At 35.9% G+C, this 25272-nt stretch overlaps 1 protein-coding gene across 9 annotated transcripts in view; it reads right to left on the reverse strand.

Moving 5' to 3' along the window:
* Positions 1–25272, reverse strand: part of SENP7 (SUMO specific peptidase 7) — a 170808-nt gene that overhangs the window by 89709 nt on the left and 55827 nt on the right. For 6 of the 9 annotated variants that reach the window (XM_070791248.1, XM_070791165.1, XM_070791064.1 and 3 more), the window contains exons 5-6: positions 17762–17859; positions 750–947 (exon numbers count right to left, since the gene is read on the reverse strand). In XM_070791248.1, coding sequence (XP_070647349.1) covers positions 750–947; positions 17762–17859 — 296 coding nt within the window. The remainder of the gene's footprint in view (positions 1–749; positions 948–17761; positions 17860–25272) is intronic. The other 3 variants (XM_070791352.1, XM_070791305.1, XM_070791208.1) reach the window with 1 other exon arrangement.

A 25272-nucleotide genomic window follows, 5' to 3' on the forward strand; every position in this document is an offset into this window, starting at 1 on the left:
AATTCCCAAAGCTAATTTCTAATTTTTAGTCCCAAACTTCACATACAATTTAAAAAATATATATATAGAACAAAACAGGTCTTGTTAGCTTTCAAAATTAAACTGCATATTTATTATTAAAAATCTGGGAGTAATAATTCAAAATCATCTCCTGTTTTTTAAATGCATGTAAAATATAAGAAAGCTCACAAAATAAAAAGTGGTAAGGACCTAGATTAAATAATATTTAAAAGTTATGTTAAAGATACTTGGCATGCTGCAGTCCAGGGAGTCACAAAGAGTCAGATGCAACTAAGCAACTAAACACCAACAAATGATAAGAAGCAGAAAATTTAAAAGATCCATAGATAGACAGACATTTTTTTTTTCTTTTCATCTTTAACATACCTTTGAGATAATATTTAGGTCCTTACTTAACAAAATCTAGGTCCTCATCTACCTGTCTATATCTAGTTCTTCATTTTATATACGTGAATCTCTAAAAATATGTATATGTGAATCAAATTATTAAGTTAAATGTACTAAGAATATTATTTGTTTTTAAAAATAATTCTAACCCAATTGATTTAACAAAATGTAGAGTCATTAACTTTGTAAATTAAGATTGTCAGCTTTAAGATTTGAGGGAGTTACACGTGTATATGCCGATTTTCTTAAGGATCATTTCCAACAATCTTATTTTTAAGATCATTGGACTTAAAGTACTTCCAGTGCAGTAAGCTGAACAAAATCAATACTGAACAACATACCTTTCAGACAAATTAAGGCTTTGGTGAAGAGGTTCTAATTTTTGACATGTCTCTAGGCTGTCAACAGATGTCGAAGGCAATGAGTCAGACTGCACCTTGTTGGCATCACATAAATTAGCATCGTTTCTAGGTAGGGTCTTTCTGAATTTTCGTCCTAAATCCGTCCATAGGACATTCGTCAACATAACTTTGAGTTGCCTGTTATACACATAAATAATTAATACATACAGTACTAAATATTATATAATACATGTATTCATCACAAATTATAACAAATGAAAACCTTCAGGAATTCTAATTCAGTTCTTCAAGCAATTAACCAGAATAGTAAATACCATAACAAAAAAAAATCTGCCTAACCATTCTCAAATATACATGAAAAACTAAAGCATATTTCACTTAAATTGGGATTTCCTTCAGAATTCTGTCTGAAATACTACAACTGTGGTCACACACATGCACAGCTGTTGGGATTCCTGGTAACTAATCTGTGCTTACCCACACTATCCGTGGAACAATATTCATTTGCACATCACCTCACAAAGGCAACCACTTCCTGCATTACAAATGTGTTCTTAGTTTAGTATTTGTTGATTTGGAAACATAATTAAACCTAAAGATAACAGTACATCATCTACAGTCTTAACTCTATATAGTCTTAAGATACATTTAGGTTTACCTTATTTCTAAAAATAGGTCAACTTAAAACACTGTATGTATACCAATTTCAAAAGTAAAACTGATAAATCCAAGCACTGTCAGCTTTTTGCCTCATTATATTTTGCCCATTACTCATTTAACAAATCTTTGTACCAATGATACTTGGAGAACTGTGTTCAGTTCTTGAACCATGAAACACAGTACTGTGAACAGGCTACCAAGTTGATGTAAAACAATGTCAAATGAGGAATTGTGGGAAGAATTGAAAATGTTTAATTAGAAGAGTGTCTATTCTACTCCCTAGTATCAGTTTTAGACCCTTTTTGTTTAACAAAAGTAAGAATATTAAGAAACAGAAAGCAGTGTTTGTGTATGTTTAAGATAAAACATGTCAAAGAAATGACTTGTTTGCACCTGCCCCTTGGGGCTGTATCTTCAGATCATCTAGTAGAAGAAGTGGGAGCTGCTGCTTCTTCCAAGGAGCCACTACAGAAAGCACTTACAGATTTTAGGATTATCATTAAACAATAAAAAGATGAGAGACATTGCTATGAATGAATAAAAGTTCATTCTTCATCCAACAAATACTTACCAAATACCTTCTAGCAAAACAATTGGCAACAAACAAAACAATTACAGTTCCTGCCTTTGTGGAGGTTACATTTCAAGGAAGAATTATCCAATTAGCTATTTAATTACAACTGTAATGAGCAATATGAACAAAAAGTACAGATGCTGCATTTCTACTGAACCAGATAAGGGAAGTTTTACTAAGAATATGACTTTTACTGAAGTTGAAACTATCCAAAGGAAACAAGTGGAAAATGAAGAGCGGTTCAAAAAGGAGTATAAAATGTAAATGCTCAGACATGAGGAAAGTTTGTTCAAGAAAATTAAAGGACTTACCTGGCTCAAGTGCTTAGAATGAAGAGGAAATTTGTATAAAGATGGGCAGTTAGGCAGAACTGTGTGGATTATATTGAGGATTTGAAACTTTAATGTCAACAACAGTATCTATCCCCTAGTTTTAATAAAAGAATGATGATATCATAGCTGTATTTTTAAAAAGATGACTTTGATCTTTTGTGAAGAATAAAGAAAACATGAAGAGAAAAAATAATGAATTTACAGAGGTGATGGTGACTTAGGGATAATTTAATGGAATGGTGGGAGCAGAAACAGGAAAGAAGAAAAGGGACATGGATACAGCAAATGTAGGCAGTTGACACAGAGCTATGAAAGGGGGATACAGGACAAGCTGCTGCTGCTGCTAAGTCGCTTCAGTCATGTCTGACTCTGTGCAACCCCATAGACAACAGCCTACCAGGCTCCCCCGTCCCTGGGATTCTCCAGGCAAGAACACAGGAGTGGGTTGCCATTTCCTTCTCCAATGCATGAATGTGAAAAGTGAAAGTGAAGTCACCCAGTCATGTCCGACTCTTTGCGATCCCATGGACTGCAGCCCACCAGACTCATCCGTCCATGGTATTTTCCAGGCAAGAGTACTGGAGTGGGGTGCCATTGCCTTCTCCGATATAGGACAAGGACTGAGGATAAATGTAAGATTCAAGATAGGTCTTCTGAGTTAATTATTGGTTACTTAGCTTAAGATTGAAAATATTTGTGTAAGTTTAAGTGCTTACGGGAAAGAGTTCAACAAAGTAGGAGACGTTGATGATACAGGAGACAGAATAATTAACATTATAATTAAGTTTCTTAAGAAGTGGCATAAAAAGAGCTAGTATTTATTGAACATGCACAATATACCAGAAACTACGCTAAGCCCTTTATAATGCTTTACTTCATTTAATCCTCACAACTAATCCATGAGGTCAAAGCTATGGTTTTTCCAGTAGTCATGTATGGATTTGAGACTTGGACCATAAAGAAGACTGAGTGCTGAAGAATTGATGCTTTTGAATTGTGGTGTTGGAGAAGACTCTTGACAGTATCTTGGATTGCAAAGAGATCAAACCAGTCAATCCTAAAGGAAATCAATCCTGAATATTCATTGGAAAGACTGATGCTGAAGCTCAGTCCTTTGGCCTGAGCTCCAGTACTTTGGCCACCTGATGTAAAGAGCCAACTCATTAGAAATGACCCTGATGCTGGGAAAGACTAAAGGCAGGAGGAGAAGGGGATGACAGAGAATGAGATGGCTGGATGGCACCACCAACTCAATGGACATGAGTTTGACCAAGCTTCAGGAGATGGTGAACGACAGGGAAGCCTGGCGTGCTGCAGTCCATGGGGTCACAAAGAGTCAGACACAACTGAGCAACTGAACACCAACAACTCCATGAGGTACAAAGGTAACTATTCTTCTGTAACTGAGAAGACCAAGACAGAATGATTAATAACTTGGCCCACAGTAAAATGGGTTGAATAGTGAGAGTGGGATCCAGAGCCACACACTCTCAACTCTGTTGACAGCACTCTTAACTGCTCCACTGTGCTGATTTATGATGGCCTTCTTCCAGAAACCAAGATCATTTTTTCAGAGTGATATGAAAGGTAAAGGAATACAGGGTTGAGGAGAGAAAAGGCTTCAAATCTTCATTGTGTAGAGGGGGAACACAAGACGACTAGCAAAACACAGTAGGATTATCTTGGGATTGAGAAATCCAGTAAGATTAATAATTATGAATTTATAATGCCACAAACATACTCTGTTTTGTCATTTTTTTCCCATTAGTGCTCAGCCACCTTGATGTCAGCACAATGCAAACAGATAATCAGGTTCACAAACAATTATTAATTATGAAGGAAAAAGGCATCTTTGTAACTAAACATCTGTCAGCTAGCACCTTAACCAAGTGGTCAAAGATAAGGCTACCAACAGTGGGACAAGGAGATATTATGTATCCTCTGATATGACGCAATAAGCAAATGACATCAGCTAGGAAGCATTCTTGCCAAAAATGTAACATGGACCTAATCATAAGGCCAAACCTAGACAAATTTTTAAAATCTAGTATATAAGACATCTTACGAGACAACTGGCCTGAGCTCTTCAAAAAAGTCAGTGTCATGGTTTAAGAGGGTGAAGAGATGGTGGGATTATTCTAAGATTAAGAGACTAATGAGACATAAAAACCAAAAAATATAATGCATGAACCTCAATTTGATCCTAGATTTTAAAAAAAAAGACATCTTGGAGACATTTAGAGAATTCTGATTCTAGATTTTACATGAGATGATAATATGAAATTATTATAGGGATTTCTCTGGTGGTCCAGAGATTAAGAGTCCACCATGCAGTACAGGGGATGAGGGTTGGATCCCTGGTCAGAGAACTAAGGTCCCACATGCCATGGAGCAAATAAGCCCACATGTCGCCCTAGTCAGGTTTCTGTGTACCATAACTACTGAAGGCCACACAGAGCAACTATTGAGCCCGTGTGCAGCAACTGGAGAGTCTGTGCACTATAACCAAAGATCCCACATGATGCAATGAAGACCAGGTGTGCCACAACTAAGACTCGACATAGCCAAATAAATAAAGTAAATATTTTTAATGTAATTAAAAGCCAAAAATGATATTAAAAAAGAAATTAGTATAAATCTTCTTCATGATGTATTGTGGTTATCATGTAAAAGAATTCCTTGTTTTTAAGAAGTACAGGCTAAAGTATTCAAAGGTAAAGTGCCTGATGTCTGTGACTTATTCTCAAATAGTTCTGGAAAAAGTGTATGTGAATGTGCATATGTGATATGCACTTAAATATATGAATGAAAGACTGAGAAAGCATAAATGTGGGAAAATGTTAACAATATTTCGCATGTTTGTTATTCTTAACAAAATAATTCCACACCTGGAATCCTGTACCAAAAAAATACAAAACGTATGGGGAAAAGTCATGCATGAAGATGTTCATCACAGTATTATTTATAACAGCAAAAAAATACAAGCAACTTTAAAATCCCAGCAATAGCAGAATGGTTAAGTATATACCATGATAAAACCGCTTAACAGAATGTTACTTATTGATCTCTTAAAATCTTCTACTTTAAATTTTAAGGATGGCTGGCTGTGTTGTTTCCTGCTTTCTATTTGTCTTTATTTCTATTTTTTATGCTAAGCAAACACTATTTATGTAGAGAAATATCAACCAATTTATTCTGTAAAGAACAGTAAACATGCTTACCTAGCCAAAAAACTATTAATTAGTGAAAAGAAACTATTTTTTACATTCAGGATTACTCTTTTATAAGGTTTTACAACTGTATAACTTAAAATTCTAAATGATCAAATGAAAACACTTGTAAAATCCTAAGGATATATAAGTTCTACTTTTCAGTCTGATTAGAAAACTATTAGTAATCTGCTAAATTATTTGAAAAAATATCCTAACGGTAATTTAAAAATTGTTAAATATGAAAATCTCCAATGTTGGAAAATGTCATTTTTCTATTCACCCAAATCAAGTAAGAATCACGATTGGTACATGTTATGCATGGCTGAGTCCCTTCAACGTTCACCTGAAACTACCACATTACTAACTGGCTATACTCCAACACAAAAAGTTAAAAAAAAAAAAGAATTACCATTGGTGATTTTACTGGTAATTCTAATTATTGGTTCTAAGTGAAAAAGACAATTGGGTTCTCTGTGAAAATACTTATTTCACGTTCATAAATTTGCTTTATTGTAATCTGACTAATAATATTCTAATTAAAGGTAAATTTTTAAAACTTCTATATTTAAATGCCCTAGCATTCTTTTTAAAAATCCCTTTAATATTTATTTAAGAATATAAAAATCATCTATAAAACACATTCCAGTTTGAAAAGAATAATCCAAATAAATATACCTCACACTATTAGCCAGGGTTTGTTACTCTATTTAGTTAAGTATCTAGAGACCACATAGGAATCAACTCTATATTATTGATTCAGAACACTTTTTTAGGATCTCATTTTTATTTATGTTTTATTGGAGGATAATTGCTTTACAATGCTGCAGTGATCTCTGACATACATCAATGTGAATCAGTCATATTTATATACATTTCCCTCCCCTCCTGAGCCTCCCTCCCCTCTCATTTCACCCCTCTAGGTCGTTACAGAGTGCCAGGCTGGGCTCCCTGTGTTATATAGCAGCTTCCCACTAGTTACCTGTTTTATACATGATAGTTTATATATGTCAATGCTACTTTCTCAATTTGTCTAACCTTCTCCTTCCCCTGCTGTTTCAACCAGACCATTCTCTATATTTGCATCTCCATTTCTTCTCTGTAAACAGGTTCATCAGTACTATTTTTTCTAGATTCCATATATGTGTATTAATAGACAATATTTGTTTTTCTCTTTCTGACTTACTTCACTCTGTATAACAGGCTCTAGGTTCATTCACCTTGCTACAACTGACTCAAATTTGTTCCTTTTTATGGCTGAGTAATATTCCATTGTATATATGTATCACAACTTCTTTATCATTCACCTGTTGAGGGACAGCTAGGTTGCGTCCACGTCCTGGCTATTGTAAACAGTGCTACAATGAACACTGGGATGTATGTGTCTTTTAGAATTGTGGTTTTCTCAGGGTATATGCCCAGTAGTGGGATTGCTGGATCATATGGTAGGTTTATTCCTAGTTTGTTGAAGAATCTCCATACTGTTCTCCACTGTGGCTGTATCAATTTACAATTCCACCTAGCCCTATTATTTCTACAGATATTCAAATAGAAACTTAAATTCAGAATAAAGAAAAACATTCAAAACCTAAACTTAGTATTTAGGGAGACACACTTAGGTGGCAATACTATCCCAAAAAAGTAAGATTAGGAGACAGGTTAGTTTTAAAGGAGAGGAAAGGGAGTTGTAACTACAAAGGTACATGGAATTTCTGGGCTAATTTTCTATTTTATACCTGAATGGTGGTTATATAAAAACATATTAAATTATAATAAATAATTTATTAAACAGTTTACCCTTTATTCATTTTTTGGTAGATGCATTATATTTCACAATAAAAATAAAGAGTAGAGGACAGCTAAATGAAGATCTCCACCTAACCCAACATTCTATTGATGATATATATACCATCCCTGCTAAAATACATGCATAAGCTTTTTTTTTTTTTTTTTTTTTGTGGCCACACCTTAAGGGATCTTAGTGGGATCTTAGTTTTCTGACCAGGGATCAAACTGGTGCCCCTTGCAGTGGAAGCGAGGAGTCTTAACCTCTGGACTACCAGGGAAGTCTCATCTAAGCTTTTCTTTTTTACTATGATTTATTTACTTGTCTACAATAGGTCCTAGCTGCAGCATGTAGGATCTTCAATCTTCATTGCAGCATGCAAACTCTTGGTTGCAGCAAATGGGATCTAATTCCCTGACTGGGACTCCAACCAGGGCCCTCTGCATTGGGAAAGCAGAGTCTTAGTCAATTGGACCATCAGGGAAGTTCTCACCTAAGCTTTTTAGAATCATCCAACAGTCTATTTACAAAATGTCCCCTTCTAAGCTATGAATTATTACTCTACTATTCATTTAATGTACAAGGGAAAATAGTTGCTGATTGATGTACTCAAAGTTTAAAAATTATCACTCCCAGAAAATAAAAATTATATCACATTTCTTCTGTAGTACTTATCATACACGTAAAAATCTGTAATTATGAAAAAAAAAAAAATCAGCAAAACCACAATAGAAAAAAAATTTTTTTTCAAATTTTGTTCGATTTAAATTTTTCAACAAAAGCAGTTTTTCAATGAATGCATAAATATTAAACTTGGCTAAATTCAAAACTCAGGAAAAAAAAAAAATCACTTCTCAAAACATGGTGTCCTATTTTTAGATTCTAGAAACTGACAGCTGGAATGAAGGCAATGTTTTAGTTTCTTTTTTCATAATTTAATTTTAGTATTTCTTGTCCTTCAAAAAAAAAGGGGGGGGTGCAGGAAATAAAAATATGCTACCACAAAACATGCCTCTTTGGCACAAGGATTATTTTGAACTGAAAGCAACTGAGAGTAGATGCCAAAAAGGCTCCCTGTCCACTCATTGCTTGCCTAAAAGCAGGTTTACACTATTTATCACCAGAGACTCTTTATCAGCCCAGGAATATAATTCACATAACAAGCCTTACTAATCAAACATTATCTCCTATTAGTTTCCCCCATATACGTTCTATTCCACAGTTCGCCATCCTTGGAATAGCAAATCTTTTTCCTCTGTCTTATCACTTCTCTAGAAATTTATTGTCCTTTGTTAATACATTATATAAGCCTAAGCTGTAACTACTCCTTTGAGTTACTCTTTATAGGATTTCTCCCATGTATATGCACACTGCATGTGTTGAATAGATTCTGTTTGTTTTTCTTTTATTTATCTGTATTTTGTCTGTCCAATTATGGCCCCAGTCAGAGAACCACTGCGGGGTAGAGGTTTGTGTCCTTCCTCCTCAAGGACAAAATAAATGAACACATCACAGAAAAGACACACGAATAGCCAATATGTATGTGAAAAGATGCTCAATATCATTAATCTCATTTTTCTGGTCTTTTAAAAACAGTTTGTCTTTTCAAAAAATGGGAAAGGGAGCAAAATATTTCAACAGATACTTTAGAAAATATACAAAATAACAACAGACACATGAAAAGATGCTCAATATCATCATTCATCAACAAAATGCAATTATTACCACAATTAGATATCACCACATGGGACTTCCCTAGTGATCCAGTGGCTAAGATTCTGCACTCAAATGCAGAGAGCATGGGTTTGATCTCTGACCAGGGAACCAGACCCCACACGCAGCAACTAAGCCTATGTGCTGCAACCACTGAACCCACACAAATAGCCCACATGCTGCAACCAAGACTCAGTAGAGCCAAAACAAACAAATAAAAAAAATTTTTAACATAGTTCTTAAAAAAAAAAAGATATCACTACACATATATTATAAGGGATGATGACAGAGACTGACCATACAAGTCCTGACAGGAAGATTGAGGAAGTAAAACTCTACTGCATTGCTTGTGCAAATGTAAATTGACACAATTACTTCTGGAAAACACTTGGCGGTTTCTTAACAAAGTTGAAAATGTACTTTCAATGACTCAACAACCCATCTCCTAGGTATTTACCCAAAAGAAATAAAAATGTGTCCATATAGGCACTTGTACATGAGTGTGCACACAGCAGTTTTATTCATTGTAGTATTCATTTTACACAGAACTAGAACAAAAATATTTTATATTTGTATGGAAACACAAAAGACCCCAAATAGGCAAGGCAATCTTGAGAAAGAAAAACAGAGCTAGAGGAATCAGGCTCCCTGACTTCAGACTATACCACAAAGCTACAGTAATTAGAAGAGTAGATATTCCTACAAAAACAGAAATACAGATTAATGGAATAGAACAGAAAGCCCAGAAATAAATTCACACACTTATAGTCAATTAGTCCATGACAAAGGAGGCAATAAATACACAATGGAGAAACACAGTCTCTTCAATAAGTGGGGCTGGGAAAACTGGATGGCTATATGTAAAGTATAAAATTAGAACATTCTTTAACACCATATACAAAAAGAAACTCAAAATGGACTAAAGCTCTAAATGTACGACTGGACACTATAAAACTCTTAGAGGAAAACATAGGCAAAACACTCTTTGACATAAATCACAGCAGTATCTTTTTGGATTCACCTCCTAGAGTAATTGAAATAAAAACAAAAATAAACAAATAGGACCTAATTAAATTTAAAAGCTTTTGCATAGCAAAGGAAATCATAAACAAAATAAAAAGACAACCCACAGAATGGGAGAAAATATTTGCAAGTGATGAGACAGACAAGGGATTAATCTCCAAAATATACAAACAGCTCATGCAGCTCTATATTAAAAAAAAAATAATCAAACAACCCAATCAAAAAATGAGTATAAGACCAAATTAGACATTTATCCAAACAATACATATAGATGGCCAAGGAGCATATGAAAAGATGGTCAACATCACTAATTATTACAGATATGCAAATCAAAGCTACAATGAGGTATCATCTCACACTGGTCAAAATGGCTATCATCAAAAAATCTACAAACAATAAATGCTGGAGAGTGTGTAGAGAAAAGGAAACTCTCCTAAACTTTTGGTTGGAACATAAACTGGTACAACCACTACAAAGGACAGTATGAAGATTCATTAAAACAAATACAAAAATAAAAACAGAACTGCCGTATGATACACCACTGCCACTCCTGAACATAAATCAAAAAAAAAATCATAATTTGAAAAGATACACGCACCCCAATGTTCACTAAAGGTCTATTTAACAATAGCCAAGATATGGAGGCAACTTATATGTCCACTGACAGAGGGATAGATAAAGAAAATGTGGTACAAATATACAATAGAATATTACTCAGTCCTAAAGAAGAAAGATCCATCTGCAAAGGCATGGATTGACATAGAAAATACTGTACTTAGTGATACAATTCAGACTGAGAATAACAAGTACTATGTGAATATAAAAAATGATACAAATGAATCTATACACAAAATAGAAAAGACTCACAGAAACAGAAAACAAATTTATGGTCACCAAACAGGAGAAGAAGGAAAAGAGGGACAAATAAGGATTATGAGATTAACAAATACAAACTACCATACATAAAACAGATAAGCAACAAGGATTTATTGTATAGCACAGGGAATTATATTCAATGTCTTCTAATAATCTACAATAAAATATAATCTGAAAACATATACAACTGAATCACTTGGCTATACACACAAAATTAATTCAATATTATAAGTCAATTATATTTCAACTTTTAAAGTTACTGATCACAGATCACCATAACAAATATTATAATAGTGAAAAGGTTCTGAAATATTGCAAGAATTACCAAAATGTGACACAGAGACACAAAGTGAGTAAATGTTTTTTTGAGAAACGGTGCCGATAGATTTGCTCAATGTAGGGTTGCCTGCAACATTCAGTTTGTGAAAAACAGAGATCAGTTCAAGATGGCAGGGTAGAAGACGCGCTCTCACCATTTCTTATGAGAGCATCAAAATCACAACTGCTGAACAACCATCAACAGGAAGACACTGGAACCCACCAAAAAAGATAACCCATATCCAAAGACAAAGGAGAAGTCCCAATGAGACAGTAGGAGGGACACAACTACTATAAAATCAATTTGTAAAAAATGCAGTATCTGCAAAGTGCCAATAAAGTGAAGCACAATAAAACAGAGTATGCTTGTATCTTATGAGTAGTGTCCTTATAAAAATGGCAGAAACAGATATACACAAAAGGAAGACAATATGAAGACATACAGGGAAAATGTGTAAATATGGAGGACTGAATGCCTGAAGAAAAGAGGAGGGAGACATGGAACAGATCATTCCCTACTGCCTTCAAAGGAAGCATAGCCTTGCTGACACCTTGACTCACATGAAATGTAAATAGATTAAGTAACCTAATCAAAGGTAGAGACTGTGAAAGCAGCTTATGATAAAATAAAAAACAAGATCTTCTATGTTCTGAATGTATGTGTGTATGTGTGCCAAGTCGCTTCAGTTGTGTCAAGCTCTGTGCAACCTTATGGACTGTAGCCCACCAGGCTCCTTTGTCCATGGGATTCTCCAGGCCAGAATACTGGAGTGGGTTGTCATGCCCTTCTCCAGGGGACTTTCCCGCCCCAGGGATCAAACCCGAGTCTCTTAACGTCTTCTGCATCGGCAGGCTGGTTCTTTACCAGTAGCTCCACCTAGGAAGCACTCTGAATGTATGTCCCCACTCAAAATTCATATTTTTAAATTCTAACCCCCAAAAGTGATGGTATTAGGAGGTGGGGACTTTGGGAGGAGCATGAGGATAAAGCCCTCATATATGGGATTAGTGCTCATAAAAAAAAAGTTCAAGAGAAGGCTCCTTCCACTCTTTGAGGACACAGCAAAAAGATGTCCATCCGTGAACCAGGAAGCCTTCATCAGATACTGAATCTGGAGGTACTATGATCCTGGGCTTCTCAGGCTCCAGAATCATGAGAAATAAATGTTTTTGTTTATAAGCCACCTACTCTTATAGTATTTTGTTACGGTAGTCGAAAAAGACTAAGATAAGATCCAACTGTATGCCTCGAATAGAGACACACTTTGGACTCAAAGAAATAAATAGGTTCAAAGTAACATGATGGAAAAAGTATACCATGCAAACAGCAACCTTATGACAGGTAGAGTGGCTATACCAGTATTAGACAAAATAAACTTTAAAGAAAAAAATAACATCAAGTGTGTGTAGAAACAATGAGGACTAATTCATTGACAAAAGGGTTAATTCATCAGTGGGATACACTGACTATAAACATGCGTGCGTGCTCAGTCACTCTAGTGGTGTCCGACTCTTTGCAACCCTAAGGACTGCAGCCCACCAGGCTTCTCTGTCCACAGGGATTCTCCAGGCCAGAAAACTGGAGTGGGTTGCCATGCCCTCCTCCAGGGGATGTTCCTCACCCAGGGATCAAACCTATGTCTCCTGTCTCCTGCATTTGCAAGTAGGTTCTTTACCACTAGTGCCACCTGGGAAGCCCGACTATAAAATACATATATAATAATAAGACGACAAACTCATTAAGCAAAAACTAACAGAAAGGAGAAATTAACAATTCAATAATAATAGCTCAACATTTAAAACCCCTGTCTTGATAGAACAATGGGACAAAAAAATTCACAGAGGCTTGAATAACACTATCAACCAACTCAATCTAAAAGGCATCTAGAGGCACTCTAATAAATAGAAACAAAATGCACATTCTTCTCAAACACATGGAACATTCTCCAAGAAAGACCATATGCCAGGCCACAAACAAACCTCAGTAGATTTACAGGAAGTGAAATCATATAAAACATTCTCAGATCACAATGGAATTCAATTAACAACAACAGAAAAGTCATCAGAATGTAATGTACAGCATTGTGACTATGGTTAATAATACTATAATGTATATTTGAAAGCTGCTAAAATATAAAACTTAAAACTTGTCATCACAAAAAAATTGTGACTGTCAGTGATAGACGTCAACTATACTTATTGTGGTGATCACCTCACAATATATACAAGTGTAGAATCATTATGTTGCATACCTGAAACTAATATAATGTTATATGTCAATTATATCAATAAAAGAATATCTTTGAAATTTAAAAATACATAGAAATTAAACAATACACACTTTCAAAGCAAGTGAATTAATCATACCAGAAACTAGAAAATACTTTTGCTTAAAAAAAGAAAATCACAAAACACCAAAATTTATGAGGTGCACCTAATAGAGTGCTCAGAATAAAATTTAAAACTAAACACCTATATTAGAAAAGAAGACAGATAGATCTCAAATCAATAACCTAACTATATATCTTAAGAAATTATAAAAAAAAGCACAAACTATGTCCAAATCAAGAAGAAAATAAGATTATAGTGGAAATAAATGAAATTAAATATAGAAAACCTGCAGAGAAAACTGATAAGACCAAAACTTGGTACTTCGAAAAGATCAAGAAAATCTACAATTATCCAGGTAGACTGAACCAAAAAACAAAAAACACTCAAATTATTAAAATCAGGAATGAAAGAACAGTCATCACCAGCAATATTGCAGAAATTTTAAACAGTGATAGAATACTATGAACAAATGTATGCCAACAAATTAGATAACTTAAAATACACAAATTCCTAGAAAAACAGAAGCTGCCAAAACTGACTCATTTTTAAAAAGTAGAAAATTTCAAAAGACTTATAACAAGCAAAAATCTGTATTTGTGTAATTTGAAAGCTTCACAGATACACACACATATGCATGCAAGCACATTCACCACCAATAACCAAATGGCTTCACTGATGAATTTTATCAAACACTTAAGAATTAATCACAATCCTTCAGAAACTCTTCTGGAAAACAAAGTAAGACAGAATACTTTTCAGCTCATCTTAAAGGCCATTATTAGTCTCACTCCAAGGCCAGACAGAGACAACATTAGAAAACAGCAGATTATTTTCCCTTCTGAATACATACATAGATATCCTCAATAAAAATCCTAGCAAACTGAAACCAGTAACAAATAAATGGGATCATAAATCAAGATAAAGTGGGATTTATCCCAGGAATAGAAAGTTGGTTTAAGATCTAAAAATCAATTTATGTAATATATTATATTAATAAAGGATACAAATTATATGATATAAATGCAGGAAAAACATTTGACAAAATCAACACACATTCATCACAAAAAGCCTCCAACAAATTAAGAACACAAAGGAACTTCCTCAACACAAAAAAGGGCATGTCTGAGTCTATTTAAGCTACAACAATACATCACAGACTCAGCAGCTTACAAATAGCAAACATTTATTTCTCACAGTTCTGGAGGCTGTGAAGTCCAAGATTAGGGTGCCAGTCAACACGGTCAGCTCTCGGGTGAAAGCCCTCCTCTGGGCTGTAGACTGCAGACTCCTCAAAGTGTCCTCATGTGGTAGAGGGCACCAGGAAACTCTGAGAAGTCTCTTTTATAAAAAGAGCACTAATCCCATTCATGAGGGCTCTACCCTCATATCTGAAGCACTCCCTCAAAGACCCCACCTCCAAATATCATCACATTGGGTATTAGGATATCAGTATACGGATTGCTGGAATATACAGACATTTAAACCATAGCAGGGAATCTATAAAAAACCTATAGCTAACATCATACTTAATGGTGAAATACTAAACGATTTCCCTCTGAGACTGGGAACAAAGCAAAAATTTCTACTCTCACCACTTCCATTCAGTTCAGTTGCTCAGTCGTGTCTGACTCTTCCATTATACGTTGTATATTCTAACTAGGACAGTCAGGCAAGGGGGAAAAAATTAAAGGCCTACAGCTGAAAAGGAAGAAGTAAAGTCAAATTTATCTGCAAGTGACATGATCTTGTATATATATCCCAAGCAATCTACTAAAAACTTCTAGAACTACTAAGACAAACAGGGTCACAGTATATAAATCTGGGCTAATATATATAAATCAATGGGATTTCTATACACTAGTAATGAAACATCTGAAAATAAATTTAAGAAAACATTTCCATTCATAAGAGCATCAAAAGAAGAAAATACTTGGGAATAAGTTCAACAATAAATGTCCAAGACACACTGAAAGTTATAAAATATTGTTGAAAGAAATTGAATAAGATCTAAATAGATGGAAAAATATATTCATGAACCACAAGACTTAATTTGTTAAGATGGCAATACTTTCCAAGTTGGTCTGCAGATTTTCAACATGTCCTCCATCAAAATTGTTGGCTGTTTTGCTAAAAATGACAACTTGATTGTAAAATTCAGCTCCTTAGCTCCTCCCCTGGTGGTCCAGTGGTTAAGAATCCATCTTGCGATGCAAAGGACATTGGTTTGATCCCTGGTCTGGGAAGATCCCACATGCCGAGGAGCAGCTAAGCCTAGGCATCACAACTTCTGAGCCAGGGCTCTAGAGCCCACAAGCTGCAACTATTGAGCCCATGTGTCTAGAGCCTGTGCTCTACAACAAGAGAAGCCACTGCGATGAGAAATCCATGCACAGCAATGAAGAGTAGTCCCACTTTCCACAACTAGAGATAGCCCAAAGACGCATCACAGCAACAAAGACCCATCACAGCCCCAAAATAAAATAAATAAATATTTAAAAAAAATAAAATTCAGCTAAAAATGCAAAAAGCCCAGAACAACCAAAACAATTTTGAAAAGGGACTTCACTGGCAATGGTTAAGTCTTCATACGTCCTCTGCAGGGAGCATAGGTTTGATCCCTGGTCAGGGAACCAAGATCCCACATGTCACGTGGTAAAGCCAAAAAAAGGTTTTTTTAAAAAATTGTTTTAAATCTTGAAACTACTATAAAGTTGGAAGACTCACATTTTCCGATTTCAAAACTTACCACAAAGTTACAATACAGTGTGCAGTACACAGTGGTACTGAGGTAAAAACAGACATATAGATCAATGGACTAGAATCTCAAATCCAGAAATAAACCCATATATTAACGTTAACTGATTTTCAACAAAGGTAGCCAAGAAAAACTGGTACCTCTTCAGCAACTATTGCTGGGAAAACTGCATATTCACAAACCAAGATATAAATTTGGATGCCTATCTCATGCCATACCTAAAATTAAATCAAAATCGATAAAAGACCTAAATCTAAGAGCTAGAACTATAAAAATTCTCAGAAGAAAACCCAAGAGTAAATCACCATGACCTCAGATTAAGCAACAGTTTCTTAGATATGACAACAAAAGCACAGAAACACAAGAAAAATAGATAAATGGGATTTCATCAAAGTGAAAAAAACTTTTGTGCTTCAAAGGACACCATCAATAAAGTGAAAAGCTGAGTGACAGAAAATACTTGCAAGCCATATATCTAATAAGGACTTGTCTCCAGAAGATGAAAAAAAAAAAAACACCTCTTAAACTCAACAATAAAAAGATAACACAATTTTTAAACAGGAAAAGGATCTAAACAAACATTTCTCCACAGATATACAAATGACCAACAGGCACGTAAAAAGACACTCGATGTCATTAGGAAACATTTATTAAGACCACAATGAAACATCATTTCATACCCACTAGGACAACTATAGAAAAAAAGGAAGGAAGGAAGGGAAGGAGCGAGGGAAAGCAAATATTGGTAAGGACAGAGAGTCCCTGATACATTTATTTACTGAGGGCAGTTCACTTGAAAGGTGAGAATTCAGACTAAATAGCTTACAAAGAGCTCTGATATAAGTTCAAGAATTCCAATTAGTCATCTAACTTGTGCCAACTCCCAATAATTTTAATTTTTACTTTGTTACCATCATTTTTTATTCATTTACTGTTCTTAAAAAATATACTCTTTTGCAAAATAACAACTTTTTAAGCATTTACTGTTATCTAATACTAAAAATTTAGCTCTGAATTCCTTCTAGTAAAAATTGTAATTTGAATCCCACAGCTATCTAATTTCAGCATATCCATTACTCATTAATACTATGACTATAGGACTGCAGTTGCTAACTGGAGCAGTTTTTTTCACTACAGACCACAAATGATGAACCCAGCATTTTAAGGAGTTTATATATAACCCTTGCTTTATTAGATAAATCTTGCCAGATGTTCCAAACACACAAACAAGGAGTTAAGATGACAGAATCACAGAAAGTCAGAGCTTAGATGCAACCATAAAGGCCACTGAAGTCAATCACTGTATTTTAGAAGTTGTGGTAACTGAGACCCAAAAAGGTTAAATGAATCATTCATGGTCACACTCTACATAGCTTAAAGACCATCCTGTGTCACACACATACATGTATCTTACCTTTCTGGTGATATCTTAGAAGTGACAGGATGACCACGTACACCTTTTTTACTTTTATGGTCTAGAGAGAGGACCTTATTTCTTAGGCTCCTTTTCCACTAAGGAAAAAAAAAATGGAATTTGTAATTCAATAATAGAGAACACAACAATTATAAGGCACTTAAATTTTCTTTTTATTTAGAAATTAAAGATAAACAGCCAAACTCATAAAGGTTCACAGAGGGGTAAAAATGCAATCTACAAAAAAACCTGGCATCTTTTGCTGGTGGAGAAACAAAAGCCCACTAAATAATAGAAGAAAGACATTTAAAAATATAAAGGTAACTTTAGTCAGGAAATTGACATTTTAAAATTCAAAAGCTTACATAACCAAAAGATGGTAAATGTGTTTAAGGAAATATAAAAATAATTACATGTCAAATTAAATAGAATCTGCAACTCTGAAGTAACTGCATTTATAAACAACTAGAAGGGATTACACGGAGAAGGCAATGGCACCCCACTCCAGTACTCTTGCCTGGAAAATCCCATGGATGGAAGAGTCTGGTAGGCTGCAGTCCATGGGGTCGCTAAGAGTCGGACACGACTGAGCGACTTCACTTTCACTTTTCACTTTCATGCATTGGAGAAGGAAATGGCAGTGTTCTTGCCTGGAGAATCCCAGGGATGGGGGAGCCTGTTGGGCTGCCGTCTATGGGGTTGCACAGAGTCAGACATGACTGAAGTGACTTAGCAGCAGCAGAAGGGATTACAACTAATTCCCTATGAACTGTTACATGGAGAAACTTTATGAAAGAGTCAGATATCTTATTAACACTGCTTAAATTTAATCTAACTAGAAACAACAGTTAAAACTGATTTAGTTAATATGCAACAGTGTGAGTCTAGACAAAAAATTATTTATCTTCTCTTTACATTAGTTTCCTTATGTGGTAAGAGTTGTGTGTGTGTGCTCAGTCACGTCCAACTATTTGCAACTCCACGGACTATAGCCCACCAGGCTCATCTGTCCATGGGATTTCCCAGGCAAGAATACTAGAGTAGGTTGCCATTTCTTCCCAGGGGATTTTCGCAACCCAAGGATGGAAACTGCATCTCTTGCGTCTCCTGCATTGGTAGGCAGATTCTTATACACACACACACACATACACACACACACAATGGAACATTACTTGGCCATAAAAAATGAAATAATAACATCTGCAGCAACATGGATGCACCCAGTGATTATCGTACTAGGTGAAATAAGGCAGAAAGAGAAAGACAAATACTTTGTGATATCACTTACATGTGAAATCTAAAATATGACACAAATGAACTTATTTATGGAACAGAAACAGACTCAGGGACATGGAAAACACTTATGGTTACTAAAGGAGAAAGGGGGTAGAGGAGGGAAAAAGCAGGAGTTTGGGATCAGCAGTACAAACTACTACATATAAAATAAACAACAAAGTCCTACTGTATAGCACAGGGAATATACTCATATCCTGTAACAAGCCATAATGGAAAAGAATATCAAAAAGAATACGTATACATCTGTACAACTGAATCACTTTGCTGTCCACTTGAAACTAACACAACAATGTAAATCAACTACAATTCAATTTTTAAAAATACTGTCTTCCTCAAAGAGGTATCTATATATCCATGTTCAAAGCAGCACTGTTCACCACAGCCACAAGGTGGAAAAACTCAAGTGTCCCATCAATAATAATATCAATAATAACAAAATGTGGCATATACGTAAGTAAGGAAATATTACTTACCCTTAAAAAAAAATGAAATTCTGATATACATTACAACATGGATGAACTCTGTGAGATAATAAAAAATACTCATATTGGTCTCTGCCCACAGTTCCTGACACAGAACTCCTAAAATCCTTATAATTTTCTTGGTAATAAGAGCATCTTTTGCTATAATATTGGTTTTAACCCCAATTCTTGTCACAAGGCTTCTAAAACCCTGGTTAATTTCCTAGGTGACAGGAGTGTCTTTTGTACTAATGAAGTGACTCTAGGTGAGCTTCTGGATAAGGGCTAGTCACCAGAAAGACCAAGTCAGTATTATGAGCTTAGAATTCTCATCTTTGCCTCCCATTCCCTGGAGATGGGAGAGAAGCTGGAAACAGAGTTAATTATCGGTCATGCCTATGTGAGGAAGTCTCCATTACAATCCCAACAGTATGAGGTTTGAAGAGCTTTCAGGCTGGTGAAACCCATCCACATACCAGGAAGGCGACAATCCCGCCTCCACAGAGAAGAAACTCCTGCAACTCGGGACCCACCAGACCTTGCCCTATGCATCTCTTCATTTGGCTGCTCATCTATATTATTTATCATGTCCTTTAATAAGCTGGAATATGTACACATGTGTTTCCTTGAGTTCTGTAAACTGTTCTAGCATAAATTAATCCAACCTGAGGAGGAAGTCATGGGAACCTCAGATGTATATCCAGCTGGTCAGAAGCACAGATGACAACCTGGACTTGTGACTGGCATCTGAAGTGGAGTGGAAGCAGTGTTGAGACTGAGCCCATAACCTGTGGGATCTAAAACTATCTCCAGGTAGTGTCAGAATTGAGATAAACTGCAGGACTCCCAGCTCATGTCCCAGAGGACTGTTTGGTGGGGGAAAACCCACACACACGTGGTGGGAGAAGTGTTGTGAAAATGGTAGTAATCTGAGAATAAAGGAGAAACACAGGAGGAAGAGGGCTTTTCCCAAAGCGATGACATTAGGCTAAGTGAAATAAGCCAGTAACAAAAAGACAAATACTCTATGATTCTAGTTATACGAAGTATCTAGAGTACATAAAGATAGAAAATAGCTTGTACACAGAAATAGAAAACAGACTACATCAAACTAAAAAAATGTCTGCACAGGAAAGAAAACCATCAACAACATGAAAAAGTAACCTATAGAACTGGAAAAATTATCTGTGAAACACATATCTGATAAGAGGTTAATATCTAAAATATACAAAGAACTCATACAATTCTATAGCAAAAACATATAATTTTACAATGAGCAGAGGATTTGAACAGACATTTTCCCAAAAGAGACACACATATGGCCAACAGGTATGTGAAAAGGTGCTTAATATCACTAAACATCAAGGAAATGCAAATCAAAACCACAGTGAGCCATCACCTCACACCTGGTAGAATGGCTCTTATCAAAAAGACAAGACATAAAGAGTTGGCAAGGATAAGCAGAAAAGGAAACTCTTGTGTACTGCTGGTAGGAATGTAAATTGGCAGAGACACTATGGAAAACAGTACAGAGGTTCCTCAAAAAAAATTATAAAAATCACCATATGATCTAGCAATTCCACTTCAACTTCTGAGTATTTATCCTTAGGAAACAAATCACTAACTGAAAAAATTATCGACAACCCTTGTTCACTGCATTAATTATTTACAATAGCCAAGAGGTGTAAACAATCTAAGTGTCCATCAGTGGATGAATGGATAAACAAAACATGTTATATACATAAACACACAGACACATGGAATATTATTCAACCATAAAAAAGAAGGAAATCTTGCCATTTGCAATAGCATGGGTGCACTTTCAGGGCATTATATTAAGTGAAATAAGTCAGAGAAAAAATACCGTATGATCTCACTTAGATGCAGAATTTTTTTTTAACTCATCAGTACAGAGAACAGATTTGTGGTTGCCAGATGCAGAGGTTGACAGTTGGGGAAAATGGGTGAAGATGGTCAAAAAGTACAAATTTCCAGTTATAAGTAAGTCCTGGGGATATAATGTACAGCATGTTGACTTAGTGAACAAAGCTGTACTGTATATTTGAAAGTTGCTAAAAGAGTTATGAGATGGTTGGATGGCATCACCAACTCAATGGACATGAGTTTGAGGAAGCTCTGGGAATTGGTGATGGACAGGGAAGCCTGGTGTGCTGCAGTCCATGGGTATAGCAAAGAGTTGGACAAGACTGAGTGACTGAACTGAATTGAACTGAACAGAGTAGATCTTAAAAGTATCATCATGGGGAAAAAAAAATTGTAACTATTAATATGTATGGTGATGAATGTTAACTAAATTTACTGTGGCAATAATTTTGCAATTTAAATATGTATCAATCATTACAGCTTTCAGCGACAGTGAAGCTGGGGAGATTCCAGCCAGGAAAAGAATGTCAGATCTCATGGTCCTCCTAGGTTGTTTTTTTTTTTCAGCTGCACTAGGTCTTCATTACTGCATGCAGGCTTTCTCTACTTGCAGAGAGTGGGGGGCCACTCTCTAGCTGCAGTACATGGGCTTTTCATTGTGGTGGATCCTCTTGTGGAGCTTGGGTTTTAGGTGAGTGGCCTTCAGTAGCTGCTGCACATGAGCTTAGTGATTGTGGCGCATGGGCTTCGCTGCCCTGAGCCATGCGGGATCTTCCTGGACCAAGGATCAAACTGGTGTTCCCTGCATTGCAAGCCGGATTCTTAACCACAAGACCAACAGGGAAGCCCCTTCCTAGATTTTTGACGCTCTCCTGAAGCCCTTGGATAGAATGGCTTGATCCCAAAAACAAATAAATCACAAGTTGTGGTACATACATACAATGAAATATTACTCAGCTATAAAAAGGAACAAAATTTGAGTCAGTTGAACTGAGATAAATGAACCTAGAGCCTGTTATACAGAATGAAATAAGTCAGCAAAACAAGTACATATATTAACATATGTAAGGAATAGAGAAAAATGGTACTGATGAACCTACCTGCAAGGCAGGAATAGAGATGCAGACATAGAAAACGGACTTCCAGACACAAAGGAGTGAGGAGAGGGTGGTCGAACTGAGAGAGTACATTGAAAGGTATACGTTACCATATGTAAAACAGAAAGCTGGTGGGAAGAAGCTGCATAACACAGAATGCTCAACCCAGTACTCTATAACAACCAAGAGGGGTAGAATGGGCTTGGGGGTAGGAGGGAGGTTCAAGAGGGGAGGGACATACATACTTATGGCTGATCCATGATGTTGTATGGCAGAAACCAATACAATGTTGTAAAGCAATTATCCTCCAATTAAAAATAAACTAAGAAAAAAGAAATGTAGTTAAATTCACCAGCTGTGAAAGCCATACAGCAAACTTTTCTTCAAGATTTTTTCTTAAAATAAAGTATGTATATGAAAAAAATTTTTTTTAATTTTAATTAAAATTGAAAAGTATTTTTAATTGTGGATACTTGATCAGTCATGTCTGACTTTTTGTGACTCTATGACGGTAGACTACCAGACCCCTCTGTCGCTGGAATTCCCTAGATAAGAATATTGGGGTGGGTTGCTATTTCCTTCCCAAATTATGTTATATACCTAAAACTAACACAATGTTACATGGTAATTATATCTCAATATCAAAAAATATATCATATTTGGCTCACCAAATATGTGTGGATACTTGATCAGTCATGTCTGACTTTTTGTGACTCTATGACTGTAGACTACCAGACCCCTCTGTCCCTGGAATTCCCTAGATAAGAATATTGGGGTGGGTTGCTATTTCCTTCCCAAATTATGTTATATACCTAAAACTAACACAATGTTACATGGTAATTATATCTCAATATCAAAAAATATATCATATTTGGCTCACCAAATGTACCACATTAATGCAAGATGTTAATGATAAGGAAACTATGTGTGAGGGTAGGGGAGAGTAGTGTAAGTACACAAGTACTGTTTGTACTATCCCTTCAATTTTTTGGTAAACCTAAGACTACTCTAAAAAATAAACTCTGTTAATTAAAAAAAATTAAGTAAACTGACAGTAGCAAGTGCTGGTACCAGAAGTTGCCACACATTACTGGTGGAAATGTAAAATGGTATTCTGGAAATCAGTTTGGCAGTTAGGTATATACTTACCACATGACTCAGGAATCCCACTTCAAGGTATTTATCCTAGAGAGATTAAAACTTCTGCTCACAAAAAACCTGTGTTCTTAATTGCCAAAAACTGGAAACAACCCTTATGTCCTTCAATGGTTCATTTGGGAATGGATAAACAAAATCACTGCAGATGGTGACTGCAGCCATGAAATTAAAAGACGCTTATTCCTTGGAAGGAAAGTTATGACCAACCTAGACACCATATTCGGAGAAGGCAATGGCAACCACTCCAGTACTCTTGCCTGGAAAATCCCATGGGTGGAGGAGCCTGGTAGGCTGCAGTCCATGGGGTCACTGAGGGTCGGACACGACTGAGCGACTTCACGTGCACTTTTCACTTTCATGCATTGGAGAAGGAAATGGCAAGCCACTCCAGTGTTCTTGCCTGGAGAATCCCAGGGACAGGGGAGCCTGGTGGGCTGCCGTTTATGGGGTCGCATAGAGTCAGACATGACTGAAGCGACTTAGCAGCAACAGCAGCAGCAGACAGCATATTAAAAAGCAGAGACATTACTTTGCCAACAAAAGTCTGTCTAGTCAAGGCTATGGTTTTTCCAGTGGTCATGTATGGATGTGAGAGTTGGACTGTGAAGAAAGTTGAGCGCCGAAGAATTGATGCTTTTGAACTGTGGTGGTGAAGACTCTTGAGAATCCCTTGGACTGCAAGGAGATACAGCCAGTCCATTGTAAAGGAGATCAGTCCTGGGTGTTCATTGTAAGGACTGATGCTAAAGCTGAAACTCCAATACTCTGGCCACCTCATGCAAAGAGTTGACTCACTGGAAAAGACCCTGATGCTGGGAGGGATTGGGGGCAGGGGGAGAAGGGGACGACAGAGGATGAGATGGCTGGATGGCATCACCGACTCAATGGACATGAGTTTGAGTGAACTCTGGGAGTTGGTGATAGACAGGGAGGCCTGGCGTGCTGCAATTCATGGGGTTGCAAAGAGTCGGACATGAACTGAACTGAACTGAACTGAACTGAAACAAGCTATTGATATAGTTTGTTATTCATCAACAACAAGGATGAATCTCACTGGCACTAAACTGAGTGAAAAAAACACTCTCAAAACATTAAAACATTACATGCTCCATGATTACACTCATGTGACACTCTGGAAAATGTAGAAGTACAAGGAGAGAAAACAATGTTAGCATAGATTATGGATGAGGATAAGAAGAATCTACAAAGAGGATAGCACCAGGGAATTTTTTGGAGTGATGGAACCATACAGTATCTTCACTGTGATGACAGTCCTATGAGTCCATAAAGATCCTGTGGCTCATAGAACTTTACATCATGAAAAAACTGATAAATAAATACAAACACACATACACTTTTATTACATTGGTGGTTGCAAAAATGTATACATTTGTCAAAATTCAGAGATCACTTAAAATGGATTAATTTAATTATATATAAATTCACTGTCAAATATATTTGAGAATAAATATAAAATATATATTTAAAGGGGCAAAATATTTGGACACATAACAAAAAAGAAGATACACAACAGCTTATCAACATATGAAAATATTTTCACTACTATATATAAATTAGATAATTAATGAGAAACAACTGTAGACCACAGAGAACT

Source organism: Bos indicus, chromosome 1 (genome assembly GCF_029378745.1).
Source record: "Bos indicus isolate NIAB-ARS_2022 breed Sahiwal x Tharparkar chromosome 1, NIAB-ARS_B.indTharparkar_mat_pri_1.0, whole genome shotgun sequence".
NCBI lineage: Eukaryota > Metazoa > Chordata > Mammalia > Artiodactyla > Bovidae > Bos > Bos indicus.